At 37.8% G+C, this 24,170-nt stretch overlaps 1 protein-coding gene across 1 annotated transcript in view; it reads left to right on the forward strand.

Annotated features, from left to right (window-relative positions):
- Positions 1–24,170, forward strand: part of KIAA0556 (KIAA0556 ortholog) — a 63,094-nt gene that overhangs the window by 2,886 nt on the left and 36,038 nt on the right. Inside the window, exons 4-12 of the mRNA XM_010578429.1 lie at positions 4,287–4,369; positions 7,639–7,773; positions 9,804–10,065; positions 11,444–11,593; positions 13,662–13,825; positions 15,888–16,000; positions 16,446–16,560; positions 16,993–17,199; positions 21,371–21,511. Coding sequence (XP_010576731.1) covers positions 4,287–4,369; positions 7,639–7,773; positions 9,804–10,065; positions 11,444–11,593; positions 13,662–13,825; positions 15,888–16,000; positions 16,446–16,560; positions 16,993–17,199; positions 21,371–21,511 — 1,370 coding nt within the window. The remainder of the gene's footprint in view (positions 1–4,286; positions 4,370–7,638; positions 7,774–9,803; positions 10,066–11,443; positions 11,594–13,661; positions 13,826–15,887; positions 16,001–16,445; positions 16,561–16,992; positions 17,200–21,370; positions 21,512–24,170) is intronic.

Consider the following 24,170-nt stretch of genomic DNA (forward strand, 5'->3'; position numbering starts at 1 on the left):
TTGGTGGAATGAAATTCCATGAGACTCTTTCATCAGGGTGCTTAAGCTGGTTGTATGTTAACGGTCTCTGCAACACGCTATCAATTTCTCAGTTGACCCTTGACTAATTCCAAAATTTAACTTCCCCGCCTCTCCATTTGTTAAACAGTAATAACTAGAAGTAGAAGATTAGAAATGTATATAAATTGTCAGTGTAAAATAATGGTATACCTTTGTCTAATACGTAACACTGTTAATAGGCTTTAAAAGCTGATGGACTTCAGTGTTATCTAAGTCCAATGTCCTGTAGACAAATGACATTTGAAGACATAGACTATAATCATATTAAACCCAGTAATAGCTGCATTAAGATCATAAATTATGTTTAAGCTATAGTAGTAGTCTTAAAAAGACAGTTAATCTTTATTTAAATATTTGAAGTAAAGAAAATCTACCATTTTCTGCCAGTGATTAGCTGGCTTTATTTAAAAATGTGTATTTTGTTTCTAATTTAAGCCTGTCTGTCATGGAGAGCAATGTAGTGACAGGAATAATTTTGCATATATGAAGGTATAAAGTGTGAGCTTACTGGCCTTCTAATCTATTTAGCATAATGGAAATAAAGTTGATTTCACTAAATCCCTGTATAAAGCAGTTTACCAACCTTAGTCTGTTATCCTCACGCTTGCTAGAACCTGTCTATCTCAGAGTGTATTTTTTTAATCTGTTGCTGTGTAGGTAGTGTCTGCTTAAGATTTATTTTCACCTAAAAATGAAGACAAAGAGTTTAAAAAGTTACTTAATATGATAATTTATTATGATTGAAAGTTTATTAATCTCAACAATACTAGAAACTAACTTTTCTTTCAGTAACTGTTCTAACTATGACTCTAACCTCAATCTCTTTTTTCCTTTGTTTTCCCGCTATACTGGGTACATACTATTTGTTTTCAAGTTTAGTGTGTTCAGGCTTAGCTGTCTGCTATATAATTTCTTGCAGGTTATACAGGATGGTGATGGGGAATCAACTAGTCACCTAGTTTCACTATTCTATATGAAAGTAAAAACTTGTGTGTAATGATGCAAAAAAGTCCATGTTCTTGGATATTGGAAAACAAAGGAAATTGTGTGCTCTGTCACACTGGGATGATATACCTTTAGGTAGCTAAAGAGGGTGTAAACCAACATCTTTGAGTTTTTGGTCCAAAAATTATGCAGGGATATTGTGGCAGCAGCTGTAATAGAACTCTGTCAAGAGAAATTTCCTCTTAAAGTTCTGCTGTGCAGCTGTTGTATCTAAGCTTAACCAAAGTTGTTTGGTTTTATGGTTGCTTAATGCCATTTAATTCAGTTAAGGTAAAATACTTCAGCTTGTCTATAGGGATCTTTAAAGACTTCATAGGGAGTCTCTGTTCCTTTCCTCAACTCCATCAGCTTGGAGACAGTAGCATTATCTCTGCAGAAGAGAACTCAGTGTTTTGCTGTTCCTTAGCTATCCGATGTTGTTATTTTAAACACGTGTAGCTGCAGTGAAAGATATCAACTCAATAATCATCCTGTCGTTTTTCTTCTTCCATTTGATTTTGCCACTAGAGTCCAGAGTGGGAGTCATTGGTGATCTGTATAAGCTTCTTGCCTGGGGGTAGTACCTTAGCAATTTTGTGGTCTGTTTAATTTCTAGGCATTTCTTCTCAATGATTGAATATGATTTTACTTACAGAAATGATTTCTAGCTGAGATACAGCACTGAATTTTCTTCCCTATCCATCTCCCATGAGAGTTATCACATCATTTATTACTTCTAAAGCATCCATCTATAGGACTAGTCTTCACTGAAAAATTAGGAATGTGTGATACTTAATAACACAGAATGGACACAAATCCGTCTTTGTTGTTCCTGAAAATGTCATCATAAATCTATTTGTCTGGACTATTTTCTCTGTCTGTGTTCCCTAGGAGTAATTCATGATAATAGTGATTGATAAACTTCTTACGCTTAGGCTTGGTAAATGAATTAAAGTAAATGATGGGCTTATAAGGTAGTGAAGGTGGTCTCTAGGTATGCTGTCATTTCTTTGGGTGTATAACCCAGACATAGTTCACAACCATGTATGTACTTCCAGTGAATGTCGGTGTGGTCACAAAGATGTGCCTTAAGGGTCTCATGGGGTCTCATTTGATTATGACTAGTATTTTGATGATGTACTACTTGGTTCTTGGCTACTAGAATAGGCACTGTCAGCTCAGGCCTCCAAGGGAGTGACAGCAGTGGACCTATTTTGTGTGACGAAACAGGCAGTGGTTGGTATTCACATCCCATCCATCCCATGAGAAGGATATTTTTGTTCTAAAGTAAGGTTTGTAGCACAGATGACTAGCTCAGCTGCATCAGCTTTTGCCTGGGATTTGAACTACTGTTTTTCCTGGTTTAGAGAGACCTAGTCACAATCCCTCACAAAATACTCAAACAATTCTGAGAAGCAAATACTCAGTAGTGGTAGAATGAGTCCTACCCTGTCCCCTTTTCCTACTTACATTTGGAGCATACATGAGTGGCCTTCTGGGCAGTTGCTTAGAAGAGATGAATTGCTTAGGAAGTGAAAGTGAAAGATGGTTCTAATTCTGTCCCAATGCAGTGACTGAATCAGACCATGCTTCTAGCATTGTAATCTCAGGACAGTTCACCCTCAGTGCCAGAAGAGCCCCATTACAATCAGGACCAATGGCTAATGACTGCAAAGTATTTCTGGAGTTACTTAGGAATAGCCTAATGGAGTAGCAGGAGCTCTAGTTCGAAGGGCTGTTTTTCGGACTTGGAGCAGTCCATTCCTTTTCCCCTCTGTTCTTAGTCCTGTTTCAGGCCTAAGAGACAGATTCTTTGTGCTTAAGCAATAGAACAACATCTTGTTCTTCTTGCTCTGTAATTTTATGATCACTCTAAATTGACATAAGCATACACTGTTCCCCCAAGAATGGTCCTACCCTGTGCCTGTTGTCTCCAATCTGCTTGTACCAGCATTTGTGCAATCTCATGGTGAACCAGATTACACAAGTGACTTCAATTAAATGTAATCTTTCTTTTATGTTTTTCCTCCATTAAAACTTGCCCATATCAATTCTTTGAACAGTTCACTGCACAGGTGCATGCAGGGTTGTCCAACCCAAAAAAGAAAATGTGGTATTGAGAGTTGTAATGAGCAACCCAATCTAATTTTGAAGTAAGCCCTGCTTTGAATGGAAAGTTGGACTAGGTGATCTCCAGAGGTTCCTTCCAAACTAAATCTTTCTGTGATTCTATGACCTTTGTAGGATGACTGCTTCTTTTATTGGTAGTGCCAGTTTCTGCTGGCTTAGGGTGACCATTAAATTATGGCTTAAAGAAAAAAGGTTTTGCATCAGCTATTTTTCTCCACTGAGAAGAAATGGAAGCTGTAAATCTGTCTTGGACATAGGAAATAAGATGCCTTTATTTAGGATGCTATTGAGAGTGTTGGTGATGTCCTTGCTCCATTGAGGATGCTGATGTGTCCTGTAAGATGTTTGTCTCTTTGTCTCAGTCAAAGCATCTTCTCAAAAATCCATTGTTCCACTGTAAGTTGGGACCATTTCCAGCACAGGAACCCTTAGTTCTCCTTGACCATACACAGAATTATTGCAGAAGTTCTGGAACCAACTCTTCCTTGCCTTGGAAATGAAGGAAAATGATTGTTTGTCCTTCATTTATGACTTGTACATGAAGAATCCTTCTCTGCACAGTATGTTAAATACCTAGTACATTCTGTTTAATCTGCCAGTACCTTGTGTTTCCTTAGTTTGAGAGTAAATACACACAATTCCTTTGTAAGCCCAGCATATCACTTGTTGTTCACCAGGACCCTGCCTATCAGAGTCTGCCTTCAGTAGTATGGGTTCTGGGCTTAGTTGGCTTCCTAAGACAGCTTACTGTCTGCCTAGCTAGGAGTCAGAATGATGTGTACCTCTATTCTAGAATATATTTCTGTGCTTTCGTATCAATGAATGTGGGGCTTCACTTGCTATTAAGCTAATGTATCTTTAAACAATGTATGCTCTTGAATGCAGATGAGGATGGCTGTCCCTGAAGAGGTTCAAAACTCCTGCTACTAATACACAACTAGCCAGTATCTGAAGCAGAATGCCTTTTCAGTTGTTGCTACCATTCACATGTCAAAGACTTACTCTTCTGTCCTCATCTGGGAAAAAAACCCAACTCAAACCAAGGTGTATATTGTCAAATACCATATTTCTATTTTCTGTCTTCTAATTCTTGTCTCTGTGTTCTGAAAAAGTAGCCCAGCTAGAAGAGAGTGAGTTGCGAGGACGCAGCACGCAGACTGCACCGAGCAAAATACACCGCAGAGGTTGGCTTCAGGTAAGAAACGGTTTGAAAGAATGCATCTTTGAACCAATTCTTAGATCATGAATAATTTTAGGGGAAATTGGTTGCAACTAGTAGATAGTGGGCAGTTGGGACTCTCATAGAATCTGTCTTGGTTTGGTCTTGATTCTGAGTGACAATGTGAAATGATACCCTGACCAGTTTTGTATCTACTTTGAAGCCTAAAGAGGAAAATTTCATTGAAAGGGTCTGGTTTCAGTGACATCCATCACAGAAACTTTTGTAGTATAGACATGATTGGCTCAATCTGTCCTCCAGCAGAATAGCTGTTGCTTGACATCTCTGATGGCAAGACTAGAGAGCTTATCTAGTGCAAAGGATGGAGAATCTCATTTTGGACATACATCCCTGCCTGTCACTGCTGTTATCCACCCTGCAATAGTATTAAGGGACACAGAGGTGTAATTTGCATAGCTTGAGTTGTAATTTGTGACAGATTCTTGTAGATCAGAAGAGAGAAAAATGCATATAGATAATAAAAATACCCTGCCTATATGAAATTTGGAGCCATTAGCTACATAGTTGTTGGTTCACTGAAGAAACCTTAATGGTAATTTTTTCTTTTGGCCTAAAGAAGGATTTGACTTAACCTGTCAAGGAGTATGAGTTAATTAACAGAACAAATGTGAATTCTGAACAACTGAGACATGTCACCCAAATAATTACCCTACGTGATTAGCCAATTGCCCTGGCTGGATGTCCAGTCTGTGCTTGAGTGATAGGGTGTCAGGGATCTGTGTCACTGTGGATCAAGCATTCATGTCATGCAGGTTTTCCTTTCTTTCAGCAAATATTGCACATTCAAGTTTTAAGGCTGCATTACTTTATTTATCACCCTTACTGCTTAGCTGAATTCATTTTTTCAGCTGCTATTTCTCAGTAGATCATTGCTTACATACTGGCCTGTCAGAACTTGATTGCTAAATTTGCCAAATGTGTGGCTAGTCATAACCTATGTCATTCTAATCACAAGAGCCAAATGAAGAAGGAGGTATCTCCTCTGACTGGACTGGAAAGTTAGCCAAATATAGGTAGCTATACTAAAAACTAGCTACTATTTGAGACTAGCTTAGAATGATACCTTAAATCTTTTATCCAATTGGATGGAAGGATAGCAGATTTATAGTATCTTAATGAACAACTGGAATTGTTTAGCTAAGGAAATGTGCAACCATTGAGTAAGATGCAGGTTGTGCCACACAGCAGTTTACTTTCCCAGTAATTTTCCCTGTGGGTTTTCTGGATAGCTAGAGGACCTAGCAATTCATGTTCAAAACTGTCAAACTTAGGCTGTCCTAAGGTGTGCTGTGAGGTGGGAAGATAGACTTACTGAAAGAACACATTCTGTCAAAAGCCGGGTTGCCTTAGGATATTCTCTCTGGGACATCTCTGCTCCTGGCACTTACAAAATGGTAGAGGAGTGTATGAACACCAGGTAACTAAGTTTAATATCATTGCACAGATTTCTGGATCACGTTACCTTTAATGAAACAGTGCTCTTTCCATCATCCACTTATGAGACTTCCCCCTATGGAATATGTCTGCACCAGAGTTCCAAAGTGGGGAGAAAAAGTTACTTACAGATAACTTTGTTCCTTGAGAGAGGTATATGCACTTCCTGCTTTCTCTTTTGTCATCTTTTGGAGTACTGAAATTTTGTGGTATGGAAAGATGAGTTTCTCAAATCTTCTGCCTCTCTTTAACCATGCTTGAGTAACTGACAGAGTGCATGCTTTGATGGCATCCTAGTTACGAAGCAAAACAAATTGGTTTGAACCACTTTCACAGCCATGTCTGACATTTACAAAGGCAAAGAAATCTTTGTGCTTGAATGCTTATGGCATAACATTTCCCTCTCATTATACTATACACAAAAGTAATACATCTTCAAAAAATTGCTGTTACTTCAAGTAGTCATTTTCATACATAGATGTCACAGAGTCACAGAATTATTGTGGTTGAAAGGGAACACTTGAGATCACCTAGTCCAATCCCTGTGCTCAAGCAGGGTCAGCTAGAGCAGGTTGCCCAGGACCGCGTCCAGTCAGGTTTAGAATATGCTACAGATGGAGATTCCTCAACCTCTCCAGGAAACCTGTTCCAGTGTTTGATCACCCTCACAGTAATTTTTTTCTTCTGTTTGGATGGAATTTCATGATTTCTTTAATTTGTGTTCATTGCCTCTTGTCCTGTCAATGAGCAGATACCTGTCAGGTATTTATACACATTGATGACATCCCCAGGCTGAAGAGTCCCAGCTCTCTCAGCATCTCCAGCAGAGCACCTTTGCTTGTTCACTCCTCAATCCCATGTGCAATCTATAAATTTCCTAGATTGCTTGAGCCCTGATGTGTTGTCTTTCCAGCAGATACCAGGTTTGATAAAGCGCCCCATGAGGACAAGGGTCTTTGAACTTGCGGATTCTTCCATTTTTTTGAGGAAGGCCTCATCTACTTCTTCCTGATCAGGAGGTCTATAGAAGATACTCACTATAACAGCATCCATGCTGGTCTGCCTGCTAGTCTTGACTCAGAAGTTCTTGATTGGCTCCTGACCTGTTCCTTGCAGAGCTCCATACATTCCAGCTCTCTCTCACATAAAGGATGACAATTCCTTCTCACTTTCTCAGCCTATCTTTCTTAAAGAGCCTATGCCTGTATCCATCCATCGCAGCATCCCATCATATCTCTATGATCCCAGTGAGTCATAGCCCTGTAACTGGATACAAGTTTCTAACTCCTCCTGTTTGTTCCCCATGTGTTTGTTCTCCATTAGTGTAGATGCATTTCAGAGAGGCAGCCAAGCATGCTGATTCCCCAGAAGAGGCTCGAGAGCTTTCTCCACAAGGTTGTTCTGCCAGCACTTCTTCACATACCTGTGCTTTAAGTGATTCCACTTCAGCTATTTTGTTGATTGCTATGTCCCTACACCTATTGTTTTTTCACTTACCTGGTAAGGTGAGGGGGTGAACCCCAGTGGGCACTCACTTTGGTGGCAAACACATAACGTGTGCTGGGCCTGACCCACTCTGGGGATAGCAGCAGCAGGTGGGGAGTTTGACTAGGGCAATTAAACCATAATGCAGGGGCCCAAAGGTGAGCTCAGGGAGGACAGAAACCTATAGAACAGAGAGTAAAAGTGTTACTTGATCTAGATATTGTTATGTAAATGTGATGATTATTCTTTTTGTACTGCTGATAGCACAAAAGATGTCTAATTTCTCTGAATACTTCTTTTAACAGAAAACTGTGAAGATTAAAACAGAAAGGGGGGCTAAACTCTGCATTAAACCTCCTCTTGAGTACTCTGAGGATTTTGAACCTTATGAAAGCTTGAGTGTGGAGACAAATGGTGATGATCCTCTCTGTTACTCCCAGGTACAATTGGCAGTTGCCTTCTATTGTTCATGGTAGTGTCAATTGAAATGTGAATGGGCCCAGGTATCAGTCTTGAGTAGAGCATGCAAACCCAGTATATAGTATTTCTTTCAGTAGGTGATTTCGCATTGATGATATGTGACAGAAAGAAGGAAAAAATGAAAAGAAAAAGTAAAACTACTTTGAAAATCTAATCTCAGTCAGCAATGCTGTAACATGTTAAGTCCTAATTTAAAGAGGTAGAATATTGTCTCTGTTGGATAGAGCCAAGGTGTTTCAGGCAGGGAGACTATTTCAGTTCACTAATGGTTGTCCACATGAATGTCACTCTTGGCTGTCAGGTTAGAGAAAGTTTAAACAACCACTTTTTCTGGGTTTAGGTTAGTTTTTGAATAATTGTGCTAAAATTGTGGCATGTCATTGTTTTATCTAACAAGTCAGAGTAAAGTTTTAAAAATATTATAATCAATACAGTTGCTTTCCATCAAGGGTTGCTATTGTATTGATTCTGTTGTTTGACAGTTCAGCCTTCCATTTGGTTACTAATTGCAGTTTGTTCTAGCACACTTCACAAATATCCTGTTCTTAAAAAAAAAAGAATAAATGAACAAAAATTTATGAATGTTTTTCTGCCTAACCAATTAATTACATCAATAAAGTTTTTCTGGGTCGTGGAGTAGCATCTATATATGAAACTGTCTACAGATCTTACCACTGACATCAGACAAACTTCCCAAGCATGTTTTCCTAGCTTGCATCTTCCTACCTTTCCTAGATTGCTTTTGAGCTTATGATTTTTTTGCTCTACAAATCAGTAACTTGTTTACAGTGACGGATGTTTATAATCATTTATGTGTAAGTAGTAAGCTAATAATTTTAAACCAAAATCCCACTTTTCTTTGTATTCCAGATGGAAATGCTTTTGGTTTTCCTGAAGCTATAATGTATTTTCTTGAATGTCTTGTTACAATGCAGGTGTCATGAAGTTTCAAACTAAAAGAAAGCCTGTACAATTCCCTGTCAAATAACTAGAAATATTAGTCTTGACTGTCATAAAGGCACGCTCAATATCAAGCCTCAGGTTGCTTATAGACCCTCTTTGAACTTAAGTTTGCCTGCTCTTTGTAATATGTTTCTGTCAACATGGATTTCCTAACAAGTGTAATCTGTAGCAGAAGAGCAGCTTGAAGCTTTCATTGCAAACTGAACATACACTGCCACAGTTCATTTGTACCTAAGATAGCTTCAGGTTTTCATTTTGCTCATACAATTTGCTTACCTATACTTATCTCAAAACTCTAATACCAACAAACTAGGAAAAAAAAGTATTTAAGATATGCATGTTTTTTCCTTTTGCATTCATAAAAACACAAGGCTCTGCAGCATCATCTATGCTCTTTCTGGCATATGCTGAGAGAGGCAGGGCAGTTCTTTCCACAGTAAGTTTCAAAATAGATTAATTTTTGCATAAAATCCTGCTATGGGTTGTCCACTTAAAATCTGTGTGAACTGGAAGCTTAGTCCATTAGACCACAACTCCTTTCTACTGTTTTTTGAAGTACAGATATGTACAAGACAGCACTATTATCTATCCAATTGCTTATAAAGAAATTGCTATTACATTAGCTTTGCAGTCTTATGAAGGCATTTGGAAAATCTGGATTGCAGCTAGTCTTCAAATAGCAAACCAAAAGATACAGTAATCTAACTGTGTGAGACTGGAAAAAAATATGCCCTTGCCCTCTTCATTGCTTACCTCCTGTTTGTAACACATAAAATTCCTTAGCCTACAGAATTTTTCTGCAAGGATTCTGATAAGAAGGACAGGAATTGTAGGATGATTTTTCTTTCCAAGTCCTCATCAGAGGAGTGAAGACGCGACATAGGAATGTGAATATTTTTAGCTACATCATGGCTCTGAGTTCATGAGAAGATTTTTCTTTCTCCTAGGGGAGGAAGAGGCAGCCACATTGGTTTATTTTAAAATACATGTTTGAGCTTTTCTGACAAATCTGTTTGAATTGTACCAGACGTTGAAAAGAAGCTTGCAACTCAGTATAGAAGACAAAAGGATGGAAGAAGACTCTCTTAGTGATGATTATGACTCTGTTGAAGAGGATGTGTTTTCAGAACCATCTCCCACTGAGGAAACAATTACAAGCCTTGGAGCCCTTCAGTTGCATAGTGGTAGATCACTGCAGAAAGAAGCTTCTGAACATCAGGATGCTGGGAGATGCTCTGGCCTTGATTCTGGTGCCTTTACTGTGTTGGAGTTCAACCAGGATCAAAGTAGTAAGTCTCTGTGTATTATACACTACTACACTACTATAATAATAATAATTCTTTGAAAGCATTACTTTTAAAGGAGTCACTGCTGGTTAATCATTAATGGTTACTCCATACTCTCAGGATTTTTCATGCTCTTCAGCAAACCTGTTGTTTTAATCTCCTGATTTGGGAGACTTGCATCCTCTTACTACTACATTAAGAAATCTTTTGCAAAGACAAAGATATAGCCCTGGTTAACGCACTTGCATCACCAGGCCTAGACACTTGAACTAAGATTGTTTCAGACTGTCTGTGAGATTTCTCAAGAGATTATTATTATTTTAATATATTTTTGAACTGTTTTTGCAGTAATCCAGGCAGCTAAATCTTCCCAGTCTCAACTTCCTCCATTTCACATCCTGGGGGCTGGATACTTGTCATAGCATGTGCTATTCATCCCTGATGAAAGATATATTAATTCAAGAAAGCAAATCTATCTGGCTTTGAGCCCCTTCTTTTTGTCAGGTTGTCTTCTTTGGAGACCTCGGTGTCCAAACCCAAAACCAGTCACTAGGTCTCAAAGATGTTTAGCTTGTTAAAGGTAGAGAGTTCAGGCAGAAGCCAGACTTTGACCTACGTTCAGTATTTCTCAAAATTCCCTCCCCACTCATTTCAGATACATTCATTGGTTTTGGGGTTTTGTTTGTTTGTTTGGTTTTTTTTGGTTTTGTTTCTTTTTTTTGTTTCCTTATCCATAGTTAATTGCTTAACTTAAAAGGAACAATCTTTGAGTAAATTGAGCAAAGGAGTATTCCTCTCATTATCACAGAGGTTGAGTGGAGTGTGAATGTGGAGAGATGGCAGAAGAAAAGATGGGAACAAAGGGTGGAGCAGCAGTGAGAACAAGATGCTTGGGAGAGTACCTGATTTATTTTTTCCAAAGAGAGATTTCAAAGCTGTGATGCAAACAATGGAGGCATTAATAATTCTCACATAAAAAAGTGAAGAAGTACTCTTATAAACTATGCTAGGCAACCTTCTCCCTCTTTGAAACTTGTAAATAAGACAACATTTTAGTCTGTATTTTAAGAATTTATTTTGGTATAACTGTGTTAATAAGTGTAGTGTAGATAAATATCTGGTACTGATGAGATATATTGGTACCTTATAATGATATACTTTTATTTTGTTTCACTAAGTCAGTGTGAGCCATACATATGTGCTTCTACATCAATAGAACAGTATCAATGAAAGGGAGGAAGGATGGAGGTTATCATTTTAACTATGCCAGCATAATTAAAGTGGCAAAATTTTAGCAGTTAAGATCCAATAAGTTTTCCCTGGCTGGCTGCTTCTAAATATCTCTGAAGTTGATTATTTCTGTTCCCTTATTATCTTGCAGAAGTGAAGCCGCTACGAGTTCTCTCGGCAAAAAGAAAAGATAATGCTGAAATGTACATTCCTATCAGACCAATTGTGGTAAAAAATAAAATCACTCGGCCACTCTCTGCTGAGTTCTTGCACCAGGAAAGACATGAAAGAATTTGTTCTAGTAAGAAATAAGAATATACAATGTCAATAAGGAGAGTTTTCATGCTTTTCCCCTGTCTGGCTCAGATGTAATTTCAGCACACATCTGTCATTATGTGATTTTTTTTTTTTTTCTTAGCTGTTGTCCTCTTTTTTTTTTTTTGGTGGGGTTTTCTTCAGGTTTTTTGTTGTTGTTTTTATCACCTCAAGTGTTTTGACTAAGTAAAATTGTGAGAAAGTCCAGAGCCTGTATACGTTAGTCTTCTGTTACATCTTTACTACCTTCCTTCTCTTTTTGCTTCCACAGCATAAGACTTTCCTCTCCCTTCCAGTCCTTGGGCTTGCTCTGTTTCCCCCTTTCCTCATGGAGATCTGTTCCCTATGGTATTAACAGAAGTGTGTCTTCTCAAAATCAGCAATTGGCACTTTGGTGGAAGATTTTAACACAATGCATTTATAGGAATAAAAGCATAGTTTTCCACAGCACAGCTGCTTGGGACTGTACTTGATTTACACAATGAATGCTGCAGATCAGTCTCCAGTGCTGGGTAGATAGGCCAGTATCTAGTACCATACTGAAAGATGTTTCTCCTGGACTGGAGAACACCATTTTGAAGGCACTGCTGCTTATTCTAGAAATCTGCTGCTAAGGTGTGGTCTTTACCTGGGCTAAAAAAAATCCACAACAAAACAACCCCCAAGTCTAGGGGCTGAAATCATGTTATTTCAGCACAGTCCTTAATTGAATGAGTCTGATGAACTTGAGTTTTGAAAGGTCTGAGATAAAGTTTTCAGATTTACCATACTCTGTGGTTAAGACACCCTTTTCAAAAAAGCAAAATCCAGATATGTCCCAAGAAAGCAGCAAAGCTAAAAGTTTTGAAAAGTCAAAATATTAGTTTCTTAATTGGCAGAAAACTAAATTGAGGGAAAGAAGCTAATTCTTTTTGGCTTCAGAATAAATCCTCTTTGTAGCTTCTGAGACCCTCACCCACCATCTGTCTGAGCAGATGCTTGCTTTGACCGCTTTCCAAAGATGTGCGTAGCATTTTCTCAGGTTATAATAGTGCTTGTTAGAACTGTTTCTGTCCAACTATCACTTTAAATCCTTAAATTAATTTCACTTCAGGGGGATGGTATAGTACAGAAAAATAAAAAGGATTTTATTCTGTCCCTGTATTTGCAGAGATGACTAATGCTTGTTGAAAGTTTTTATGAGTGTAGATGGCATAGGGCTTAAAGAGTGTGAATGCACACAAATCTCAGTTCAGTTTTAACTTCCTGTCTTTTCAAGGTAGACTTCATGTTCCTAGCATCCACTGCCATTTTACTCTCCTGCTTAGTAAACCTTACTGCAGCATTATGAGCACTCTTGCATATCAACCTGTTCTTCGATATTTTCACTTGATCTAAATGTCTGTACAACTTCAGTCTCTTTTCTTCCCTTGACTTTTTAAGTCCTTGAATATAACCACTGTGCTTCTCTTTTAGTCCAATCTCAGATCCTCTATTGTTAAATTTTACTGCCTTTCTTTTAAGCCTGTTTATAGGCTGTGACGTTCCTATTTCTCCATGATGTTTGGGAAGACTGGGATGCATATGGGCATTTTGATGACTAACTACTTAAATGATAAGGTCATTTATTTTATGTTGCAAATAGCAATTCCTGACTCCCTTTCTTTTGCTAGAAGACTCTGGGGATTCCTCCAAAATAGCTGAGCACCCCAGTTACACTGAAAAATTCTGGTGTGTTGAAATTATATATACTTATTTTTCAATGAACTGTTACAAGGCATTTCCATTAAATACTGGAACAAAGCAAGTACAAAAAATCTTAAAGCATAAAAACTATGTTTCTCATTTGTCCGTTTTCCTCCTCTTATGATACTGTTTCAGCTGTTTAAAGTAGATGTGACCCGGAATCTTAATATAAAAACAAACGAGCAATTCAGCCTTGCTTGGGATGGTAACAGACTGCTAGCAAAGCCCTGTGTCAGTAACTGAATCAGGTGTTTCAGACATATGCTGTTGTAATGTTCCATAGTTGTATGTCCAGACAAATGAATATTCCTTCCTTCTTTTGGTGGCAGGACCATTAAGTCGACCAGAAAGACCACTTTCAGCAACTCGAAAGAATGTGTGTGAGAGAGATCCTGATCTCTCAGTTTCAGCTGTGGTTAAAGCAATGCAAATTGAAAATGAAGTCTTGCAGAGAGACCTGCAAAGGCAGACAGTTTCCACAAGCCCTCAAAAGGTATGGCAAAATACAGAAGAGAGCTGTTTGATCAACTAGCAAAATACCCATGAATTACAATGTCTTACACATTAAGATTGTGTATGAATGAATAGTGATGCCTTGTAAGTGTAACTGAATTTGTATTATTCTTCCATAAGGTGTTTTTTGTTAATCTCTTTCCTCAGGATAGCATCCCACAGCTCTCTCCTGATTTCAGGGATCACTGAGCAACTGATAGACCAGTCACATGATACAGTCAAATGCACAGCTGCAGGCCCGGTTGAGCCATTTTCATTCTGGAAGCTTCTTAAGCAATATAATGTGTGATTTCCATACTAATAAATCCTACCTTTCTACTGGACTTATTAATATGGGCACTGTTCCCTGTTTTAATACATGCTCTCCTTTTGGAGCAGAGCTGTCACGTACACTGCTAGCTCTTAGTGAGGAGCTAGTATGGGTTTTCTGCACCAACATGTGTTCATCTCTTATCTCCAGCAACCATGTTTAAAAACTCATAAACAAAGAAATCAACAAAAATCCATTCCCTTCTGATTCAGATCAGACCATTGTTCCTCATTAAGTTAAAGAATAAGGAGGTTTGTGTTGGCAATCCTAGCTAAACTTTGAGCATAGCCAATAATTGGGTTCTCCTAACAGAAAGAAAGTATATAAAGAAATTTGAGCATAAACTGAATTTATGAAACTATCTGTTTTGGACAGTGTTCATGGATTCAAAGTCTGCTTCCAGTTTGGTGTTTAGGAGGCTTATTTTTCTTGAAGGAAAAGAGATATGCCTAGACATTCTTGGAGTTACTCATTTGAGTTCTGAGAGCTTCCAAGACAGCTGACTAACCTAAGCTGATGCTGCCTGAAGTTGTGAGTTGGTGCTATGATGAATATATATCCACTGTCATCACTGAGCCAACATTAGGCTTATGGGGAGTTTTGGTTAGGAGCAAAGGTGAAAATGTTCCTTTACTATAGGTAAGTACTTTGCATATGATTTCACCATCTGGGTCAACTTTTCAATCTTATTCCTCTTGGTTTTGAGATATTTATAGCTTAGTGGTTGAGAGAACAAATTCCTTTGAAAATTCTTACATAAAGTGTCTTCCTGCTAACTTTAGGACTGATTTTAATATTGTGCTTAAATGAAAAATAATGAAATAATACTTAAAATAGATGTAATTTTACCCTGACACTTGAGATGGAGTTTCAAAACCCCACGGTGAGTTCTCAGTCTTAAAGCTGACCTAATGATCTTCCAGCAGTAATTTAATTTTGCTTACACAATTAAGGGATTCTGGAACTTGGCCTTTGATATTTAAATGTATAACAATGCAGAATTTTTAATTGTAAAAAAGTAATTAACTTCTAAGCATTTCAAAGTTCTCTTACTCTTCAAAAATAATAGAAATGGAAGTGACCTAAGAACAGAAGGACAGCCATTCCTCATCTGACTGGTTGTTCACTGTGCTGAGTATTCTGTCTTGTGACAGAAGCTACCCAAATTTTTAGGAAAAATAACAAAGGGAGCAGGGTATACTTACAAAGTGGGGTACAGGCAGAGAAGGAGCCCAGAGCATTGTAGGAACTAGAGGACTTTTCTTCTGTTTTCTCTTAGTCACTACTGATAGTTCTATATTTAAAAAAATAAATCAAGATTTTATTCTAATAAAACTGAGCTTTTGGGGGTTTAAAAGTCTTTATGATCCTTTTTTGGAGAAGGAGAAAGTCTAGGCAGACCTCTGCCAAAGCTTTGGCCAACTCTGAGTCCTACCAAATGTATACAATGAGATTTCAGACATATATATATATTTTTAATAATCATCAGAGAATGCTTTTACATTACTTTTCTTCCACATAGAATATCAAGTTTCAAGTTCAGCTTTTTCATTGCAAATCCAGACCAATTCTGTTAGATGTGCTTTAACTCAGTATAGAGTTACAGGTTAGCTGAGGTGAGCTGAGACCGGAGCTGGGCCCAAACTCTTACTTATTCCAGAGATGCAGACTGATACTCATTGGTACATGGAGAGCAATGTGAATGAAACATGTTCATCTTTTTCTTACTTAGAAGAAATTTTCTGTTTCATCTGTTGTTTCTGCAATGGCTGAACCTCCAGAAAAAAGCCAGACAAGGACTGCAGTCACAAAAAGTGTTGAGAGAATTTGTCCTTCTGGAAGCAGGTATATCTATTTCCTTTAAGGCTAGCTTCCTTTTTTGAAGAGATATTTTTCAGTATACCACCAGGTGTAGTGTAGTACCACTACACCTGATAATCTTTAGATATCTGAGACATCATGCAAGTAGTAGCAAATCAAGGAGAAGATTGCAGCCTTGGCCTAGTCTCTGTGGATCAGGGAACTGCCAACATCTCCCTCTGTTTGTCTTTATATTACCTATGTATTACTTTTGCAAACTGCCTCACACCCAGCTGAGAACTGGAGCCCAGTCTTTTAATCAAAGGTGGGATGCTGCAACAGTTGTTATTCAGTGTAGGGGTACAAGGGATTCTTCCGTGGGGTGTGTGGGTTCATCCTCTCATCTCTTCCCCTTTGTACCAACTAAACTATTTCTTAAAAATACAAGAATTATGAGGAAGTAACACATAAAAGAATATGTATGTTTCAGACAACAGAAGAAACTTCTGAAAGTCCTTCCAGAGCCTGAGAGCCCTTCTGCCTGTGATAATGAGATATCCCTGTCTGATGACAAACCTGAAGTAGATTCCATGTTGAGAGAGAAGGTTTGTGTACATATGCACCAGAACTGATGCTTCCCAGTATTATTGAAACAAAAGTATATCGAATGATCTGTATTCCACCAATTCTGCCCCACATCAACTAATAAAACTATGGCAGGGTAAGAGAAGAGAATTTATCACCGTTCCTTTGTTCATCAGAATGACAAAGGAATCAGACAAAGAACAGAGACCTGTTTTCTCTTTAGGCTTTGTAAGAGGGTGATATGTTCTCTTCTCTTACCCTGCCATAGGTTTGTTAGTTGATGTGGGGCAGAATTGGTGGAACCCAGAATGATTGAATGTCATCCAGATAGCCTTGAGTTTGCAAGCTTTTTGCTTCTGACTCGTCAGTACTGCAGTCTTAACAGTCTTTATTGTGTTCCACATTATATTGTTTTGTCACTTATGTTTATACCATATTTCATTTTGATCCAGGTGACAACCAGTATGGAAGTACATGATGCCATTTATGTGACTATGGAACTTCTTTCTAACTGGGGAAATCCAGTAAATGTGGGCCTGAGTGAGGTGGAATTCTTTGATTTGTCCAACAAAAAGATAATTGTGTCTCCTCATGATGTGGACATTCGAAATGCTGACAACCCAGGGGATTTGTGCTGCTTGGTCAATAAGAACTTAAATGTAAGACAGCTTAGTCCTGGATGTGAAAATTTCTCATTATAATATTTCTTTAATATTCTGTTACTAGGTTTTTTGTTTAAAAACATGATTGCATTTGGAACCTGACTAGCATAACAACTATCTGATAATTTAAAAGAATACAGATATTGCTTATTACTAACAAATCCAGCTTTTCTGTCCAAGATGTTGGTATTCAGTTATAATTTTGCTTTAGAGCAGAATTTGATTAATTTGCCTGACTTACTTAACTGAGCAACTGGAAGGAGGCAGCTTTAACTCTGCCTACTTGTATGTCAACTCTGTGGTATTGTCTTGGATGAAAGAACACATTCAGTTGTTAAAGTATTGTAGTGTAATCATAGTATCTGTAGAATGACATCACAAAACTCTAAGGACAGGGAATTTCAAATTTTTACATATGTCTGCCGATAAACTTAAGTAATTCTTGTGATCTGAAGGTATAGGAGCTTCACTGCTAACTTCTTCCAGATGTTTAATATTAATTTAAGTAAACTTAAGAAGGAAACACACTTATTTTCTCCCGTCCCCTTGTTATTCTTTTATCTAGGGAAGAATCATGGAAGAATAAGAATGCGTAGGTAGGTAGTTTCGAACAAGAGATTAAAAAGAATGTGTGGCGTGGTAAAAGTATTTCATGGCTCTTCTGTGAGATAGTAAGATGAGGAGACATAAGGTGCTTGCATACTAAAGAATATGGACAAAAGACAATAACTGGTATGAAATTCTGATGCTGCTGAAGAGCTTAGCAAAAGTCTATAGCCCTTCATATAGCCATAATTTCATTTGTGCTGTACATTCACTGTGTGTCCTTTGTCTCCATGGGCCTTTAGAGCTAGGGTTCTAGTAAAAATTAGTATGATTTTAGTGGATGAGGCTACCAAATGACTTAGTCTATTAAAAAATATAAATTGTAACTCATTTTGTGCTGGAGATACTTTTCAGTTAGCAGGGTGAATGAGAATAGAAAGTGGGCAAATATACCGTATTTTGAAATTTAGTTGTAACTCAGTATGGAGTATTATTTCCAGACAAATATTTTTACTTGAAACATCTTTCTTATACTCTCTTGAAAATTGTAGTTTGGGTGTCATAAATACCCATTCTCCTTTATAGGCTGTGCTCTCTGGCAGATGACACTCAGTAGTAGTAGTAGTGACTCTCAGACTTTCTAGATAATTATAAATTATTTCTAGATTATTATAAATTATGTAGTAATATATTCATTAAGCCATTATAAACCTGTTATTCTCAGCATTTCTCATATATTTATATATCCCATTATTCTTAAGTAATGAAGTTTTATATTTCATTGATTAATATATTCCTTTGATTTGTGACACTGTAATCTCCTGTCTTGAAGCTGGAAAGGTATTGCATCAGAGAAAAGGCAATCTGGACAGGGAATATGGTCTTAGAATGTGGATATCTGATAACTGAACTGCAGACTCCTTCAGAAGTCAAAGCAGCATTTCCAGTTTGTGTACATTTCAGATCATACAGAAAGCTTTTGGGTGCATAATAAAAAGCAGCAAATTAATGAATCTCCAAGCAACTAATATTTTCAACAGAATGAAAATGTAACATGAAAACTTACTTTGTGGAAAACTCACTTTACCATGGTTAAATCACTTCCATCTTTGATCATTTAGGTGTACATTTGTCTTTGAGAATAGACATAGTCTTATTGAAGATCAGGGATTTTATTTATTTATTAGTTTATTTATTACCCATGCAGACTTTTAAGAACACTTAAATTGCCTCCTCCCTTATACTTCATGATATGCTGTAAAAGAGAAAAATGCCTAGCAGAACATCAGGTGCTCTCAACTAAGGAAGTAGTGCCTGATGGGATATAATGCTTAATAAGATGTAGATTAGGCATTTCATTGAAATTGTTTTCTGTAAACCTTTTTGATTCTTATATGCATATATAGATCTTTTAAACCTCAGAATAACAAGGACAGGTAACTGTAATTCTAGAAATATCTAACAAATGTATTTCTTCACAATGGTGAACCCTCAGACTCACATCATTCCTCATCACAGTGCTTCAGCCTTCCTTTACCTTCCATCAGGTATACCTTCAGTGCCCACATAAAGCAGTGTCTCAGGCCAGTCTCCCACAAAATTTAAGACCAAAGGTTCCCACTCTCACTTTTTTTCCTTGATCCAGTTCAAATGTAATTCCTACTCCTGACATATCGGTTCACCCTGATGATTCAAAGAACTTTTGGGCTAGATTTTTCAGTGCTAGTTGCAAAGACAGTAACTCCAGACTCGAGTACATCATGTGAAGGCAAAGACATCACCATCACTCCTAGTGATAAAACATGAGAGTCCTCCACTGTCTCATGAGTTTTGGCATGGATTCATCAAGATGCGTTCCAACTTCTGGTGTCAGATCTTTGATGTGCTGATGGAGACTGTAACACCTGTGAGTTTCTGTCTCCTGTTCTAAGCGGTTACTTCCACTGATAAACAAAATGATCTTTACAGCTGCCTCTCACTCAAGACCCAATACTTGGCCTGGCTCTGATATGCCTTCTGTTGTTTGGAAGATCATGTGCAACTTTACAGAGAAACTAGCGAGAAGCAGGAACAAGTCTCTCCAGAGTCCATTTTGCTGCTGAATCTGGTGCCCTCCTGTGAAGGCACCTCTGGCAGTATCTCAGTATGCACCAGAACCTATCGATTTCTAGGGCATCAGGTCCTGACCTGAGAAGACTGGAGATGGATTGCTCATCAGATGATGTCTGCTGTTGGGAAATGATTTTTTTTAATCATTCTTGTTCACAGTACAACTTCAGTAATGTGATCTAGCTTTGAAGTTGATCCTGGAATTGGGTTCACACTGTTCAGAGGGCTATCCTTCATTTCTTTGATGTTAAGAGGCTTCTTTCCTCTTTTTATATAGAAAGGATTAAACCTGTCTGGTGCTCTTACGACTGTTTATGCCCCAAACTGACATTCAAAGCAACAACAGTCTCCGAAAGCTTTTTGAGAGGCCTCTGGGGCAGAGGCATTGTGAACCATCAGAGCTTGGAATACGAAGATGAGCACTCTGAGAAGTGGACCTGTTCATGATATCATTGAACAGACTGGCAGAGCTCTGTCCTTACCATCATTAGGCACACATCTGAAGTACTCAATAGGAAAGTTTTGTAATTACTACCTTCAGGAAAAACTGAAAGACTCACTTCAAAGTGCAAGGATATGGAAAAATACTGACTTTGTGTACCTACTGTGTGACTATATGTACTGTGTATCCTTGAAAATAGAAAGGGAGCTAATTTATCTGCTAATCTCAGATCACTGAATTGTTGGCTGCCTGTATATTTACTTTGTGTCCTCGTTCATCTCTGGGTTTTTAGGTAACATTCAACATCAAGTATATTAATATTCAACATTTTGATTCTGAAACTTTTTACTCCTTGCTTCTTTCTGAGCTGCCACACATCCTTTTCCTCCATTTCTGAACATGTAGAGGTAGCAGTTCTGAACAATGTCCAGAATTAGGCATTCTTTGGTACTTTAAAATGTCTTGATTGTCAGTTGTCTGTAAAATTAATGTTGGGAGTTTCTGTGATATCTTAGAAAATTTCAAAGGTAGAGTCCTATATATAGCTCTGAGGAATAGATCTGTAAGTGAAATTAGTTGTCTGCAAAGTCTGATTAAAATAGAGGTAGTGAAATAAAATTCTATAAGATTCCCCTCTTTGGAGGGCAAAACAGAAGTGTAAGCACTTTAAGAAATCATAAAATGATTATGCAGTGTCCGTTGTGCTCAGTGATCCCCTCTAGTGCCTGCAAAGCTGATTAATTTGATTAAAATAAACTGGGCTTGCTCTGACCCTGCAGTTACAAAGCATGGCAGACTGCCTGTCGTTTGTGAGCATGCAGATGTCTTACTGGGACTGCAAGCAGCTGACCTTTATCTAATTGTTAGGTTGTTGTGAGGTGTCTTACAGGCAAGAGAGTTGGATTTGCTGTTTGGAAATGAGGTTAAGGTTTTGCTCCTAACGTAGCAGATTTTATTAAACAGTTACTTTTCTAATTGATGTATATTCTTCAGTGGGGTGGTGAGTAAATTAAAATATCCTGCTTTAGGAGAAAGAGTATTAGTGACAGTCTGCTTGTATGTGTTTTTTAGATCACGAAGGAAAGCTTCCTTTGGATGTGCCCTTTCTATCCACCTGTCCAACTTTACTTTGTTATCCGCAATCCCACCCGGTCACATGACTTTGGTATATCCAAGATCAAGATTTGGAATTACAACACAACAACTCCCAGTGTAAGTAGTCTTTTCTCAACTCCTCTGTATGTATGCTCTACCTTGCCTAGGGAAACTCAGTTTGATCTTCTTTCCGAAAGTATGAAATAAAAGTAGATAGCATTTTCTCTAATAAAATAGGGAGCTAGGAAGGGTCCATGTCTACTGTGAAATTTGCTTTTGTCTTAATTGTAAGTGGTAGCAATTTAAGTGTTAATGCATTTTCTTTCAAAGCTATTAAAGGTCTCTAAAGACCTAATAAAAGGCTTGCATATTCTGTCACTTAATCCTTTAGTGTAGTGAGAAATAAAGATACAAAGGTAAGTGCATCTTAATATTCAGGACTTTCAGTTGTTTTATCACAATATAAATAAATATGTTTTAAAATATGTGTTTTCTCATGTATATAAGTATAAACAGGTTGACTGTTGCTCGATCTCAGTTTTGTCACTTTAGTTAAAAAGTATACTAACTGTGTGTTCATAATAAAACAAGCAATCTAGTATTACAAGAGAGACATCTCATGGCAGATGGTCTCTTGTTTGTGTGTTTGAATGTCACCGTGAAAATTATTCTTGTTTGTACACTGCAATGTTAAGAAAAAAATCCCAGGTACTGGATCAAAGAGGATTTGCTGTCCTGGATTATAAATAAGAGGCTTTATCCCTGTGGTTTTGCTCTCATCCATGTTCTTATATAAGCACACGTGGTAATTCATACATATGGAAGTGGCCATGGAAGGTACAGCTTAAACAAATTTACTGTAACATGATTTATATTTATTTTCTGGAATTTTAATAGCTTTTTCTATTAAAATGTGGGCTACGGAATGTTCCATCATCATTAGAGAGTGCAAAAGGGACTGCTGTTTTTTGGAGGTAATAGTATGATTTGTTACCAAACCTATTGAATATAATGCAGGAAGTACACATAAATGTATTTCCGTGTTTCAAGGCACTGTTTTATAATAAACCGCTATGAGGCAAGCTGTAAAATCCATTGGGAGTATAATCCCATGGATTTTGGTGGCAGTGTAGAAGTCTACACTGACTAAAGAAATGTCTTATTATTCTTAAGATGAAAGAATAATACAAAGCAGTTCTGCCTAATTCTGTAATTTGTCATGTGGAAGTTTTGTCTGAGAAGTATAAAACCCCAAAATATAATTAGCTAACAATTTTCTTCCTGCTAATGTAAATCCAGAGCCAGACTCCTGTGGGGGTTTTTGGTAATCATTCTAACCTCCTTCTTTCCCCTGAAACCATGTGAGAGGTGCCCAAGTACTTCTTAAAAAAAAATAGGGAAAAAATTAACTCAGGCTAGTACTGTTGTATATTTGAGTTTTAGAACTTGAGTCTGGAAGTAGAAAAAATATGTCTGAAGGAAGCTGTAAAAGTCAGATTACATCATTGTCATAGTTTCCTTGGTTCACTGAATTACAAGGAAGGTCCCAGAGAATGCTTCCTCTTGCCTTTATTTACTTCAGATGAGGTCTGCGAAAAAGGAGGTCATTTTTAGTCTGCAAGAAGAGATCAAGTGTAAGTAAGGGCAGCCAGTTCTTTTCAAGTTTGAAATATCCAGACATTTCATAAATACTTACTACAGCCTTGAAACTGCATCGTTACTTGATGCTATTAAAACTCTTTTCATAAGATCCAATATAATATCTGTTGTATGTCTTCACAAATCTGTGAATGGAATTAATACTTAAAAGCATGAATGTCTTAGTTGCTCTCCAACTGGATCATTTTCTTCTTCAAGCGATTGCCTATATGCATGTTTCTCCTGTGTGTACATTCATGTCCATTCTCTTGAGTTGGAGATTTTTTTCAGTGCTGGACTACTACTAGGGTGCATTGCCTGTAAGGATCCAGCAGCTTTGTTCCAGCAGAGTTAGGTTTATAGAAGAACTTTTATCTTCTAGTTCTTTACTTCTTTTCTATTGTTCTTTCTTTTTCACACTTCTGTGAGACGTCAGGCAGAGGCAACTTCAAGTCCTCTGTCCAGGTATAATTTGCAGAAAAGTGCCTCTGGTTTTAAGCTTTGTCCTTTGTGCACAAATATCACTGAAATGGCCAGAAATGCCATCCTTGTTGCGTCATTGGAAGGCACTAGCCCAGGAGGCACTCTGAGGGCTGAAAGTGCAAGCTGGAAGGAACGTCAAGAGAAACTGTAGAACTATTTTCACAAAATCTTTCATTTTTTTTCCTCTGACGTTGATCATACCTACTTGCTTGTCCTGAGACATTGTGTCATTCTAATTACTCTTCTGGGAAGAAAAAAACCTGCCTTGGATGAAGTTTTGTTTGTTTACAGGGTGACTTCTTGATGGAATTACTCAGGAGGAAGGGATTTCTCCAACCTCCTCATGCTCAAGGAGAGTTAAGCAGTGGTGCTAGGGAAGCTAACCATTCTGTCAATCTTTCCCACCACATCTGATCACTAAGCAACTGGAGGCTCAGAAGAGGGGTGGGAGGGAATGAAAAAGAGCAGTTCTTAGTCATGTGCCTGCATATGTTTGTTCTTGGAGTCCCCGAGATCTGTTCATATTTTTCCCCTCTGAGCCTCAGTTTGCTTAGAATTTTGGTGCAAGAGAATGGGAGGTCATTTCCCGCTGACTGGAATAGTAATTTTGAAGTGACTGGCCCTTTTCTGTGCTTGACTGTCCCTCATTCAGGGA

Source organism: Haliaeetus leucocephalus, unplaced genomic scaffold (genome assembly GCF_000737465.1).
Source record: "Haliaeetus leucocephalus isolate CR32 unplaced genomic scaffold, Haliaeetus_leucocephalus-4.0 Scaffold636, whole genome shotgun sequence".
In the NCBI taxonomy this organism is placed as follows: domain Eukaryota; kingdom Metazoa; phylum Chordata; class Aves; order Accipitriformes; family Accipitridae; genus Haliaeetus; species Haliaeetus leucocephalus.